The sequence below is a fragment of the Podarcis muralis genome, chromosome 14 (assembly GCF_964188315.1).
Source record: "Podarcis muralis chromosome 14, rPodMur119.hap1.1, whole genome shotgun sequence".
Lineage (NCBI taxonomy): Eukaryota > Metazoa > Chordata > Lepidosauria > Squamata > Lacertidae > Podarcis > Podarcis muralis.
Window position 1 is genome coordinate 41,379,074 of NC_135668.1, and position 15,021 is coordinate 41,394,094.

Sequence of the window (15,021 nt, forward strand, 5' to 3'; positions counted from 1 at the left end):
TTTTTGTTTGTTTTTAAGAGTTTTCAATTTTTTACATAAACATTTTACAAACTTTAAAATATCCAATGACTTCCCTTCTTTCTCCTTCCATGGTCATACGTTCCTGCATAATTTCCTATAACCTTTCAAATCAATTTTCCACTTTTACATCAATCAAATAGGGTTTACTCTGTTGAATTTATCTTAATGCTGCCAGCGTTTTCAGCTGTACACAATTATTTTCCATATACAGTATTCAATAAATATTTTCCACTCTTCTTTAAATATACGTTCTTCTTGCTCTCCTATTCTGTGGGTTAAACCTGCAAGTTCTGCATATTCTAACATCTTAAATTGCCAATCCTCTGTACATGGAACCTGACTCACTTTCCATTTTTGGCTTACAGAACACGGGCCGCTGTTGTTGCATACATAAATAAATAAACTTTTCTGGCACCTGGGGATTTCTATCTGGATTATTCCCAACAAAAAGGACTCTGGTTTTTTGGGGAAGTTAAATAAAAACTTTTCTTTTCAACTCATTATAAATCATTTCCTGATATTTTTTTACCTTTCTACATGTTCAACACATATGAAAAAAGTTCCTCCCATTTCCAACACGTATCTGATTCTGCTTTGTACATCTTAGCCAACCTACTCAGAGTTAAATACCATCTATGAATCTTTTTAGAAGTTCTCCATAGGTTTCAGTCTGTGTTCACCACCTACAAAGTGCGGCACTTCCCTGTAAGTTACCCATTGTCTATCCATATTAAATCTCTTAATTGCAATTGCTTCAATGGGGGAATAATCATAAAGGTGTTTTTCTTTCTAGCAGATTTTATATTTCTCCCAGACTCTATACAAATTCTTCCTGAGAATGTGGTTCATAAAACTCTTATAATTTTTTGCTTTCCCATACCAAAGACATGCATGCCAGCTGAATTTTAAGTCATGGCCTTCCACATCTAAAATGTCTGCGTTATCCAATACAATCCATTCCTTTAAGCAACACAAACAAGCTGCCTCATAGTACAATTGCAAGTCTGGCATAGCAAAGCCTCCTTTTCCTTTTGTACCTATCAAAATTTTATATTTAATTCTTGGCTTTACCCCCTGCCAGATAAACTTAGGAGGGGAAATCCATTCTTTGAAGCAGCTTGCATTAGTTACCATCAGAATTGATTGGAATAAAATCAGCATCTTAAGAAGTACATTCATTTTAACAACTGAAATTCTACCTAGCAGGGGAAGTTTCATCCTCCCCCAGGTCTCCAAGTCTTTCCCCAATTTAATATAATTGTTTACAGATAAGTTGAGGTTCCTTGCTATCAGCCGAATTCCCAAATATTTGACTTTTTTACCTATTTTTAAACCAGACCTTTCTAAAACGTTTTTTCAACTGCTCGCCCATGTTTTTAACCAACATTTTGGTTGTGTCTGAATTTATTTTAAAACCTGCCACTTCTCCAAACCTTTTAATTTCTTCTAGCACTTTGGGGACGCTCTCTAATGGTTGTTCCAATGTTGACACCACATCAGCAGTAAATGCCCTTAATTTATAGACTCTACATCCCACTTCAATACCTTTAATTTCCCTATTTCTCCTCATGTTCTGAAGCAATATTTCTAACGTCTAGATACAAATGGGGACCATTGGTCAGGGGTGATGGAGAGCTGGACTCCCAAAAATATGTGGAAGGCCCCAGATTCCCTGTGCCCATTCTAGGATGAATTGACGATTGCCTTGGACGCCCGTCATTCACAAAAGCAAAACTGAATACTGTAAACAGGCTACAACCCTGTACACACTTGCCTTGGGAAGAGGACTTAACTCGTAAGCAAGCATGTCTGGCATTCTATAGGTTTTTTTTCTTTGCAATGAGTCAGTAAATGCTTTGCCACACGAAATGGAGAATATTTCCACCGAGCCTCTCTCTCTACCTCTTCCAGTTCCGTCTGCATTTAAGGAACATTGGAGGAAGATAATGATGGGGAACATGGCTGTATGGTTTATGCATGTTCAAATGTGTCAGAAGCCTTTTCATTAAATTTTCTCCTCCTTCTTGCTCCCCCACCCTGTCGCCATAAAGCGCTCCAATTACCTGTACCGGCAAGTGCTCCAGTTTGTGAACCAGTATCCAAATGTGAAAGTTACTTCTTGGCGTATGGCAACGATCTGGGGAGGAGCGAGCCTTTTGTCGACCTACTTGCAGAGTATGCAGGATTTAATGGAAATGAAGGACTGGCAGTGGGATTTCTTCATTAACCTAAGTGCTGCGGACTACCCAATCAGGTACAGTGATTCACTCCTTTTGGAACTAGTTATGGTTTCCTTGTTATAAGAATTGCCTTGGCTGGATCTGACTTAAAAAGGTAAAGGTACCCCTGCCCGTACGGGCCAGTCTTGCCAGACTCTAGGGTTGTGCGCTCATCTCACTCTATAGGCCGGGAGCCAGCGCTGTCCGCAGACACTTCCGGGTCACGTGGCCAGCTGGATCTGACTTAGGGTTCTTCTAACCCAGTGATGTGTTTCCAGCGGTGGACAGCCAAATAGTTTCAACAGCCTTCCAAGAAGCAAGACAGTAGTTCAGGCATGGCCAGCTTAAAGTATCAGCATTGTTATTTCAATATGTATGATGCTTTTCTACCCAGGTATGCCCAAAGTAGCTTACAACACAATAGCAAAAAAAAATACATCTCAATGCGCCATTACAGTAGTAAGCAGTCTAATAGCAACTCATTTCAAAACAATTTGACAATCCAATTTTCTTTTAAAATCATTTGGATAATAACAACATTGTAACATTTAAAATTCATTATAGAACGGGGAATGATCATTAAAATGAAAATGAATTTGTATTCTGTGCTGAAATATAGGAAACTAGAATAAGAAAAGATGTAACTTTTCAGTGCAGACAGGTATTAATAAATGGGATAACCAGGAGCCAATTCATCAATAGCACCGAGTGCATGAAAGGCATCCAGATTGCTTATGCAAGGGCTGCCAACCTGGCACCCGTGGGCACAGAGAAGCTTCCAGAGGCCTTCCCTGGTGCCCAAAAAGATTGCCAGCCCCTTCCTCAGAGCCTGCAGCAGATGATCTCTCAATGTTCCACTCACTAAGGCCAAATCTGCACTATAAATTTAAAGCAGTGTGATACCACTTTAAACTATTACGGCTTCCCCCAGAGAATTCTTGGAGCCATAGTTCATTAAGGGTGGTGAGAGTTGTTTGAAGACCCCCTGTTTCCCCTTCACCGAGCTACATTTCCTAGAACTCCCTGGGAAGAAGGATTAACTATTGAACCACTCTGGGTGTGTTTAGTGGGGGAAGGTTGGAGTTTGACCTCCACTTTGCCTGACTTGCCTTTACCCTCTGCTTTGTGGGACATTACCTTGCTAGGATTTGACCTTTCTTTGACCAAACTTTCCTTGACCTGGTTCTGGAACAGGGCTGGCAGTATGTGGCCGGGTGTCCCCTGACTCTCCGCCTAGTGCAAGTTCCCACTTGAGCTAGAATTCTGTCCTGCAGTTGAGGTCACCGCCTGGGACAAAACCAAAATGTCCTATAAAAGACCCATAGCTTTGCATCTGTTTTGCATGCAGAGGGCCCCAGATTCAAACCGTGGTAACTCCAGTAGGGCTAGGAGAGACTCCCTCTCTGATACTCTGGACAGCCCTTACCAGTCAGTGCAGAAAATACCGAGCTTTATGGAGCATTGGTCTTATGTTCCTAAAAATAAGAGCTAATCAAAAGTGGAACAATTCCGCCTTGGCAGGTTGGGTGCTCTTCTTTGATGAAGATATTTAAACAGATACTGATGGAGTGCTGTAATTGCAAACTCCCTGCATTGCAGATCAATAATAATAATAATAATAATAATAATAATAATAATAATAATAATAGAATGCTAGGTGAGGTTGTTTAGAAAACCCCTTTATGTACTCCAGATGGGCTTGATAGACTCTTTAACTGCAAACGAGCTGATGGCTGGTCTTTAAGGAAAGGTCAAACCAAATAATATGCAAGTCAGGGGAGTTGTTTTGTGCTATCATAAGATGCATTTGCTTCGTAGCTGTTATCCAGAGTACAGGCTTCTCTCTGTTCTGGGTAGTGAATTTCCCAGTAAGAAGGAATGTTCTTCTTGTTTGTTTTTAAACTGTACCCAGAGGTGCCCTAAGGTCGGAATCAAGGAGGTTGGTTTGTCCTTTCTGTTCCTGCCTACCCTCAAAGGGAGGCGGGTGGGGAGGCTGGAGGCGGGAGACGTTAAATCTGGCAGCTTCGAGAAAAGCCGCTTCTTTCACAGTGTCACGGTTGGGCTGTGGGCAGCAGTCTGGGGTGAGCTGGGAATAGGGGTGGAGGGAAAATCCTATTCAGTTTGCATTTAAAGGTGAGCTAACTGAATTTGCACTTTCTGGAACAAATAGGGGAAAAGAAACACAGCCAGCCTTCGCAATCTGCACTTCTCTGAATTTTGCAGTGCCAAATAAATGTTTACCAGAATGCATATGCTGGGGTACAGCGTGCATAAAAATGCATCTATTAATGAAAATAACACACACACACACACAATTTTGGAGAATTGCATGGGAGAAAGTTGTTTTGCAATAATGTGTATATTAGGAGAGGTTCGCACTAAAATGCTGATGAATTTTTAAGAGTTGTGGGGGGGGGTTGTGCTTTTTTTTTTTTTTTTACAAAAGCAAACTGGTGTGAAAAACCTAAGACTGAGAAACAATGGGAAACCAAAATGGGCAGATTCACTCACGCTAGTTGGGAGCCGACAGCTGTAGGGCAAGCTGGCAGCCAGATCCAAAGGACAAGTGAGTCAGGATTGATGGTCCACAGAGGCAGGACCACAGAATAACAAAGGACGCAGGAGCACACCTGAGCTCAGGAAGGCCATGTTGCTCAAAAAAGAGATGGGAAACCTTTTTCAGACTGAGGGCCACATTCTCTTCTAGGCTACCCTTCAAGGGCCACTTGCCAGTGGTGAGTGGGGCCAGATCCAAACTGGGTGGAGCAATTGTTTTAAATTGCACAGCCTAAATGTCCTGCATCACCCCAGCAATCAGTCAACATTATTTGGCCATTGTGCAAAGATAAGTCATATTTTGACAACAAAGGCACTCTTCTCTGAACACCAGGAGTAATTAAAATGTCTGCCAAAGGAGAGTCCCCACAAAAGCATGATGTTGACCCCCCCCCCAAAAAAGGGCAGATGAGGCATTGACAACCCGCCTCTCAAAAAACATTGGTTCAAACTTCTTTTCAGAACTTTCTGTCCAGAATTTAAGACCATTGTGTCTAATAGCTGTATTGACTAATCCTCCTGATAACAAGAAAAAAGCAAGACTAAACGATGAGTGTTTATTGTCTCAGTGAAACCACAGTGGACAGATTGCCTGACACCACTCTGTTGACTTGAGTTGTTTGCTAAATGTGATAAGCAAAGCTGTAATTTACATTGAAGCGCTGCTGTTCAGCTTTCACACTAGCTTTGCAAAACCTTGAAGGGGAGAAAAGTTATTTTATAAAATGCAGAAATGATTGGATGCCTTGCGGGGAAAGTTCCCTAGTTAACCTAGCTGTCATAAAATAAAATAAAAAATGTAATGGCAATGGGAAATGAATCCAGTTGGCTAGAGATACACATTTCAAATGTTGTTATTCCTTGTTTGCAGTATTCAGTGACTGAATGTGCTTTACTGAGTTAAGCTGCAGGCACAAAGACAATGAGAATCTGCTCTATTCTGCCTTGGTCAGACCCCACCTGGAGTCCTGTGTCCTGGGCAGCACAGTTTATGAAGGATATGGACAAGCTGGAACATGTGCAGAGGAGGGTGACCAAGATGGTCAAGGGTCTGGAAACCAAGCCTTATGAGGAACAATTGAGAGAGTTTGGTACATTTAGCCTCTAGAAGAGAAGACTGAGAGGTGAAATGATGGCCATCAAATACCTGAAATGATATCTGGATGATGGAGCAAGCGTGTTTTCTGCTGCTCGAGAGGGTAGGACCCGAACCAGTGAATTCAAATGACAAGAAATGAGATTCTGACTAAACGTTAGGAAGATCTTTCTGATGGTAAGAGCTGTTCAGCAGTGGAATAGAGTACTTTGGAAGGTGATGGACTCTTCCTTCATTGGAGGTTTTTAAACAGGTTGAATGGCCATTTGTCAGGAAGTGTTTAGCTGTGATGGCTCCATTGCAGGAAGTTGGATTAGATTACCCTTGGAGTCCCTTCTCACTCTACAATTCTATTCTAACTGGTCTGCTCCCCTCACTAACCTCCTAGCAAGCTGATATATGGATTTTCACCTACTACCTTAAAGAAGGAACATCAGGTAGCCGTTGGTGGATCAGCCTAGGACAAGGCAATCTGGGTTCAATCCCCACTCATCCACTGGGCATACATGAGTTAGTCAACACTAATTTAACGCTCCCTCACTTAATGACATCCTAATTTATTCTGATGCCCCAGAATTCCATGTTCAGCCTGTACATTTGTCCATCAACACCCTAGAGAAAACAGACTCTACGCAAAGCTGGAGAAGTGTGCTTTTGGCCTGACCCAAGTTGAATTTGGGGGATTGTTACCACCCCCAAGTCATTAAAATCGATCCCCAAAAAGTTCAGGCTGTCCACACCAAGAATTGTGAAGGTGCCCAGCGTTTACCTGGCTTCACAGATTATTACTGGTGCTTTATCCTCAAATTTGCCAGAATAGTCATTTCATTGACAGATTTGTTGTGAAGTCAGTCCATCTTCGACTGGGCCCCTGCAGCTCAAAGTGCTTTTCTCAACCTCAAACAGGAGTTCACCATGACATCTATGCTTGTCAACTCAGATCAGACAGAACCATTCATTTCCAATGCCTCCACTGTGGTTGTTGGGGCAGTCTTACACCAATCTCAACTTCTCCATCCATGTACATGTTTTTTCTTGAGAACTGCCCCCCCCCCCACTGCAGAATGCATCTTGCTTGCAGAAATGTGTACATTAGTCAAAACTGCATATTGAAAATGTGCTTATTTGCACTAAAATGCTGATGAACTTCCATGAGGATTCTTTAAAAAAGAAAAGAAAGTATAAATGGCTGCAAAATGTGAACATCTGAATTTAGGATTCGGGAGGGGGGATTATTGGGTTGTTTTTGTTTTTATTATGTATTTTGCGTTTTTATATTGTGACTTTATGTTGTGAACTGCCCTGAGACCTGTAGGATTAGGGAAGTACAGTCGTACCTTGGATCCCAAAAGCCTTGGTACTTGGACGTTTTGAATCCTGAACGCTGCAAACCCAGAAGTGAGTGTTCCAGTTTGCGAACATTCTTTGGAACCCAAACGTCCAACGGGGCTTCCGCGACTTCCAATTGGCTGCAGGAGCTTCCTGCAGCCAATTAGAAGCCGTGCTTTGGTTTCCAAAAGTTTGGGAAGTTTGGGACTCCCGGAACAGATTCCGTTTGTCTTCCAAGGTACGACTGTATACATATTTTATAAATAATAATAATTTTTTAAAAATGAAAAATGAGAGAACCAAAATGAACAGATCCTTCCATCCCTACCTGGGACTCTCTGCATTAAAAGGAGACCCACTTTCTCTGCAGGCCCGCAATAACAGGAATGAATCTCATTGAAACAAACTCTTCCCTCCGCCCACTGCCACCCAAAAAAGTATCAACTGAACAATCTGTGGAAACCCAGGCAAAACCCAGCCTTTGTTGTTAAAGCAAACATTTTCTTCCCGTCAGTGAAATGAAGAGGAAGCAATGAAGGAAAGGGGGAAGTATTGAGGTTAGAAAGCTAGTCCAAAGAGTTGCAAAGCACATCCCACCATGTTGATATGAGAGAGGGAGGGAATTAAATGAAAATCCATGTGCAGGCAGGCCAGGCTATTGGTGGTGCCTCGCCTGTGTCCACAGCTCTCCCATTTCATTTTGGAATTGGGAAAGGTTGGCCAGGCCATGACTTATTAATACCGCAGTCCAGACAGAACAGGTGGCGTTCATTTCTGAGCATTCATTCAGCACTTCTGACCTTCAGGATGCCTCATCCATACCAGCCACACAGGGAAGAGCTGTAGCTCAGTGGCAGAGCATCTTCCTTCCATACCAAAGGTTCCAGATTCTATCCCCAGCATCCCCCGGTAGCGCTGGGTGAGACTTCCACGCACAATACCCTTCCGCACACAGTCCCTTAGCAAGCACCACGTGCCAGAGTGATGTGTACATCCAGCCACAAAGCAGCGTGTTTTCATTCATCGTAAGATTTCACTGCCCTGTTTAAAAAGATGCCAAACACTCTGGTGAAACCCTGATAAGCTTTGAATAACCACTGGGACTTCGAGTTTATCCAGAATACACACCGCATGTTTTCCTTTCCATCACTGAAGAGCCAGAGCAAAATCCTGGGCCGTCGCTATCAGCACTCCCCACCCAGCCGACGCTTCGCCCAGCCCCATGATCACTTTCCCAACCGAGCACGTAACTGTTCAGAAGGTCCCAGCCCCTCCTTCTTGCAGGAACACACAGAAGCGATTCTGATGCCATTTTATCTGCCTGCGTTGCAGCTTTGCACCAAGGTGACGCTTCTTTCCTGCTGTGAAGGCAAGGAGAAATATATTTTGCTATATGATTGCCATGCCGGTTAAAAAAACCCAAAACCACACCAAGAGAGGGTTTCCCAAATCCTTATCTTTGTTGTACAGGTGTTGGGGTTGCAAATCCTGGCTTGCAGCCAAAATTCACTCCCAAAATTAGGATGGGCTTCCTCTTACTTCAAACTCATGAAAAGCTGGGATACGGGGAATGAGGCATTGTGTCATCCATTAAAATAAACAAAAACAAACCAGGGTTGGCATCACTAGAGCAGCATCCAGGGTCCAAGCACCCCAGGAGGGCACACAGATGAGGCCCAGTCCTCTGTTCACAGAGCTGACTTCTCTGGCAGCAGTGGCAGGGTCTCAGAAGCAGCCCAGCATTTCAGATTTCCTGTAAGTCACCCAAGAGATGTTGGCATGGAGGGCAACTGAAACGACAGGCAGTTTGCAACTACCTGCTACGAGTGCTGCTGCTGCCCACCGCCACCACCAATAAGTGAAGTGTGGAAGCCAATGATTTCAAGAGGGAAATGACACTTTGCAGGTAATCGAGGGGCAGGGACTTAAAACTGAAGCCAGCTCTAGGCCACATCCGCACTATACATTTAAAGCAGTATCATACCACTTGAAGCAGTCATGGCTTTCCCCCGAGGAATCCTGAGAACTGTAGTGTGTTAAGGGTGCTGAGAGTTGTTCGGAGACTCCTATTCCCTATACAGAGTTCACTGGGAGGATAGATTTACTGTTATACTGTTCTGAGAATTGGAGTTATAAGAGGGGAATAGGAGTCTCCTCGGCACCCTTATCAAACCGCAGCTCCCAGAATTCTTTTGGGGAAGCCATTATTATTATTATTATTATTATTATTATTATTATTATTATTTATACCTCGCCCATCTGGCTGGGTTTCCCCAGCACTCTGGGCGGCTTCCAACAGAACACTAAAATACGATAACCTATTAAACATTAAAAGCTTCCCTAAACAGGGCTGCCTTCAGATGTCTTCTAAAAGTCTGGTAGTTGTTTAAAGTGTGTAAAGTGGTCTAAGAGTAGTTTAAATGTGTAGCGCAAATGGGGTCTTAGTTAACGGAGCTATTGGGAATTGGAACAGGGCTGTTCAGTTCCACCCATAGATGGTACCCTTTAGGCAGCAAAGTTGATGATGGGTCCAGCACCTTGGAGAGCTCAGAATGATCAAGTTGCTCCTGCAAAGGTCGAGGTGAATTGAAGAGGAGCTGCTATTAAAATGGCACCATAAATGTCCTTGATGTTCACTGGGGTCATCCAAAATAGCTGAAAGGTGGAAGTTTCTGGACAGGTAAAAGGAAGCCATCCTTCACATAGCACAAAGATAAGCCAACAACCACTGTGGGAAACTGGACTTTGGCCTTTATATAAGATTTTGGATTTGATCCAGCAGGACTCTGGTGCATTGGTGACACCATCTATCTAGAGGCTGCTGTCAACCGGCCATGGAAGCAATCTCCATGGGACAGGCTGTGTCCGCCAGGGATGATGGGCGCTGTAGTTCAGCAACTAAGTAAAAAAAGCATGTGCACGAGCTTGCATTTTAAGCCATTATTATTAGCGGTATTCAGTTTAGAAAAGGTTCTGGGCCTATTAATAAATACTTACTTGGCACTAGGAGGCGGGATTGCCCCCACCCCATTAACCAAAGACATTTCAAGGTTCCTTAGGATATAATCATAAAACATTCCAAGCAAATGAAGTTCTGCTTTCTAAGGATAATGAGACATTGAAGGTCTTTATGAACTCTCAGCTTGAATAAAACTAATACCCCTAGTTAGATGAAGAAACCCCCAATAGAGGATTTTCATCAGTGGCTGAGCCTCTGTTTTCCTTTCTTTCCAACAGAGCATTTACATATCACAGCATTTTTGGGGGCTGAAGTCCGGGAGATAGTTTTAATTTTAAACTCATTTTCTTCTCTTACCCTTGCCACATTCTCTCCTAGTCCTCCCTGGGTTGTAAGCTTGACCTGATGTTAGGTTTTTGCTTTGTTTTTAATGTCGTCTTCAAAAACTTTTCTCAGCTTAAACTTGGCCATCTGAGGAACGATACATTTAGAAAAAGAGCCCCCAAGGTTTTCAAAGTGGGTTCCTTGGAGTAGTAAAAGACTGGTAGACCTTTTTACGAGCAAGTTCAGGCCGATATCAATGGCTGCTGACCACAATGGCCTCCACTGCCAAAGGTATTATGTCTCAGAATAGCAGCTGCTGGTGGTCGGAGACAGGGAGAGTGCTGCTGTGCTCAAGTTGCTCATACAAGGAAACCACCACCTGCTGTTTATAGCATAATAATAAAATAATAATTTTTTTTATTTATACCCTGCCCTTCCCAGTTCAGAAAACTGGGCTCGGGGCGGCTAACAACAAATTTAAAACACTTAATTGATGCAACAAAAAACAGCATAAAATACAGTATGAAACTTGAATAACAATAAATTCAGAATTCAAAAATCAATTTAGGGGGGAAATCCATCCAATAAACATTAGATGATCACCAGGACTAGCTGGCTAAATTAGTCCTATTTGGGCCAGCGAGGAGACCAGGGGAGAATTAGCTGTGGGATCCCAAAGCGGGTAATCTTCATAAAAAGGGGAGGGGGAGGGAAGGAAGGGAAACAAAAGATCAGGCTAAGTTCAAATTGAAAGCCAGGCAGAATTGCTCTGTCTTACAGGCACTGCGGAAGGAAGTTAAATCCTACAGGGCCCTGGTCTCATGGGACAGAGCATTCCATCAGGTTGGAGCCATCACTGAGAAGGCCCTGGCCCTGGAGAATAATCTGAGAACATAAGAAGAGCTCTGCTGTATTGGGCCAGAAGACTTCTCATAGCGAACAACTAGATTCCCCAGTGGGAAGTAGGCAAGCAGGACTGAGCACAACAGCACTCTCCCTACATGTGATTCCCAGAAACTGGCATTAAGACAGTGGAAGTAACCTCAATGTTTCTCAGCCTAACCTACCTAATGGTTTGGGGCAGGGGACTTGGTTGTGTGCCTTAAGCTTCTTGGAGGAAAGTTAGGATGTACTAGGGTTGCCATAGGACATCCTAAGGAAAAGTGGGATATTCCAGGATCAAATTAGAACTGGGATGGCTTCTGTAAATCTGGGATTGTCCCTGGAAAATAGGGACACTTGGAGGCTCTGAGAGTCAATTCCCCAAAGTCTGTTGGAATAAGAAGTCACCTGTCAGAAGAAGAAGAACAAGGAGGGAGCCAGTCTAGCTTCTCTGAGGAGGGACTTTCAGATTCTGGGAGCAGCCAGCTTCTCCTGCTTTTTTCACTGGGGCTATACTATAGATTTGGGATGTTTTTTGTTGTAAGTGTTCTTTTTATATTTTGGTATTGCGCTTTATGGGTTGTATTCCACTCTGTCCTGCTCAGGTTAGACCTGTCGCGATTACTGGCCCAGAGGACCTTGTTCATTAATTTCAATGGCTCTGGACTGAGTAGGATTAGCACAGAGTTGTATTCAATGCTAGTCCTACTCAGGAATATACCCATTGAGATTCATGGACATAACAAACTTCCGTTGACATTAATGAGCCTGTTGGGTATATCCAGTGGATAGCTAGACACTGGAAAGAAGCACATCTGGAAAGAAGTACATCTAAACAGATGTCCAAGAATGGTATAACATAATTTGGGACATAGCATTTAATGAAAAACTGATGCAATAAATTTCTGTGGGTAGAGGGAGGGAGCTGAAGAGACTTTTATGGCAGACTGGTGGTCATTTGTCCAGCCCATGAACAAAGGTTCTACAGAACAAACTGTACTTGCCGCATTCCATAATACATTAATATTCTCCTCCATATTGATGAAACTTTCTGTTTCTCTCCACTTCTGTTCCTGTATGAACCTTTAATATTATTGTTTACATCTGACTATGCCTTTGGGTTGCGGGAAAGGGTTTGTAAATTTATTTAAAAATATATATGGGGTGAAATGGGGGGAGAGAAATTAATGAGCCTGTCTACTTTGAGCAGAACTTGGGTACAAACTTTTAAAAGTCACAGTTAAAGGCTCTTTTACGTAGCAAGTGACTAATACATTGAACGGATAACAATAATAAATAAATATAATTAGCTCTTCATCAGGGGAACGCTGGCAGTAGAGGCAACGGCTGAGAATTTTGCATAGCTGCTGTGTTTTAGGATTGTGGTATTGAAACACAGTTCAATGAAAAGATCGCAAGAAACAAGAGAGCTCAGCATTTTCTTTTTAAAAAATGATTATTGCACTTGTTAACTTGTTAAATTCATTCTTGGAGTAAACTTAAAGTGGGAAAGTAAAGATAATCTCTGAAAAGATCATCCGAGCACGCCGGTGTTTGCCTAGAAACGAACCCTAAGATGTCAGCCATTGAGGCCTTTTCATGTGGAAAGATCGCTAAGTAAATTCCCTAAATGTCTATTCATCCCCCATAAGATGGCAAATCAGTGAAGCAGCAAATGTGAAAATCGGCAGGGCTTTACGATAGAGAGGGAGAGAGAATGTGTGTTTCTTCCCCTGCAAATGCTAAATTGAAATGCAGATTCTGACCCCGGGAGACTTTTAAAGCTCACTTGAGTGAGCATCAAAGGAAGGTCTCAGGCTTCTGCAATCTAGCCATTTAGGTTGATTGATAGACAGATACTCCAATTGGTCTGGACTTAGTCAATGGTTAACTTGTTCGTTATTCATCAGGGCAATAATGAACTGTTCCTTGAGATGGTTGGAGAGTTTGTAAATGCAGGCTACTTAGGGGGATCACTGTGTTGATAGAGTTCCCTGGCTGGGTTTGCTCCCTGTGCAACTTGGAGTACGAGTCATTTTGCTCCACAGGCAACGTATTCAAAAGGAATTGCTGCAGCATTTGAAAAAGAAGTTCCGTGTTCCCGACTACAGGCATAGAGTGACTCAAAGCACATTTTCGCGGATAAACCGCTGCAAATGTGCCTCTTTCCCTTTTTAATGTCCAGCTGGGTGTAAGTGGAACCTGCAAACCAAAATCCTACAAGTTCAGGGGTAATAATGCTTCTTGAAGACTAGTTGCTGGAAATTCTGCTGCACTCAGGTCCTGCTTGTGGGTTTCCCAGAGGCATCTGGTTGGACCTCAAGAACAGGATGCTGAACTAAATGAGCCACTGGTCTGACACATCAGGCTCTTCTTATGCTCTTAATTGGTAGTGGAACCTTGTTTCCTGGAAGAGTTTCAAGCTAGCTAACCATTCCCTCCTTCCAGAATGCTGTAGTCTTGTTAGACCTCTCAACCTGTGAGTCCCCAGATGGTGTTGGACTACAACTCCCATCATCCCTGAGCTCTGGCCTTGCTAGCTAGGGGTGATGGGAGTTGTAGTTCAACACGATCTGGGGACCCACAGGTTGAGAAAGGCTGTAAGAAAAACATTCTGCTTCTTCCTTTGCAAGTTTTCCATTTTTTCTTTTCCAATTAACCATCAACATTCTCTGACTACTGAGCATGCTCAAACCTCAAGGAGTTGTTGGGACGTGAGTTGCCTCTTTAAGAGGGATAGGGTTTTTTTGTATTTCTGCAAACTTCAGGGTTCTCAAGAGCATGTCGCTCTGTCTCTACCTATCTTTTTAAATAAATGTTATTAAGATTTATAGGAAAAAATATAGAGTTTAATATCTTTTCCTTTAAAAAAAAACCAAACCAAGACTTTTATCTAGATACTATAAAAACACAAAAAGGGGGGAGAAAGAAAGGGAGAGAGAACAATTAAATAAGTAAATAGAATAGAATAGAAGAGGTTAAAAGAGAAAGATAGAGGAATAAGATTCAGAAAGTAAAGCACTTCCAGTTCTTCATCTGCCTGCTATATAAAAACAATATTCACTTTGTCCAATCCAACATAACACCCAACAAAGCTTCTTTCTATAAACAAACATTATATTCATTCCTCAGATCCAGATATCATTATTTCTTTTTCTTTTTCACACAAAAAGTTCCTTTCTCTCTTGTTTTTAAATTCCAGATCGACAGTGCAACCCTTCCCCAAAAAGCGTTTGATGGCTCCTTAAAGACTACCAAGTTTATTGGCATAAGCTTTTGTAGATACCATAATAAATCCTTCAGTCTTAATGCACCAAAACACTCTTCCCGAGTGACTGCTCATTTTAAAACCTTCTTAGAGCTGCTCCTTTCCCCAGGTGCTGCTTCCAAGCACTTTGAAAGGATGTGAATAATTTTACAGGTGTGCTCCCTTCACACTTGATGTCAGTTTTGTACTTGTGCTTTTCACAAGGCTGTAGTTTTGGAGTCAGGACCGTTCAGAGCTAGGTAAAATGAGTGGGCAGGTGTAATTCAGTTTTTTAAAAAATACGTATGGTTAACTGAACTACATTTTAAATACAAAATAATAGATAATCTGAATGGAGAAGCATCTTCAATATGAAGTGTAAATCTGT

The 15,021-nt window shown here is 42.4% G+C and overlaps 1 protein-coding gene across 2 annotated transcripts in view; it reads left to right on the forward strand.

The window, feature by feature from the left end:
* Positions 1-15,021, forward strand: part of XYLT1 (xylosyltransferase 1) — a 166,907-nt gene that overhangs the window by 124,536 nt on the left and 27,350 nt on the right. For both annotated transcript variants that reach the window (XM_028707063.2, XM_028707062.2), the window contains one exon: positions 2,073-2,275. In XM_028707063.2, coding sequence (XP_028562896.2) covers positions 2,073-2,275 — 203 coding nt within the window. The remainder of the gene's footprint in view (positions 1-2,072; positions 2,276-15,021) is intronic.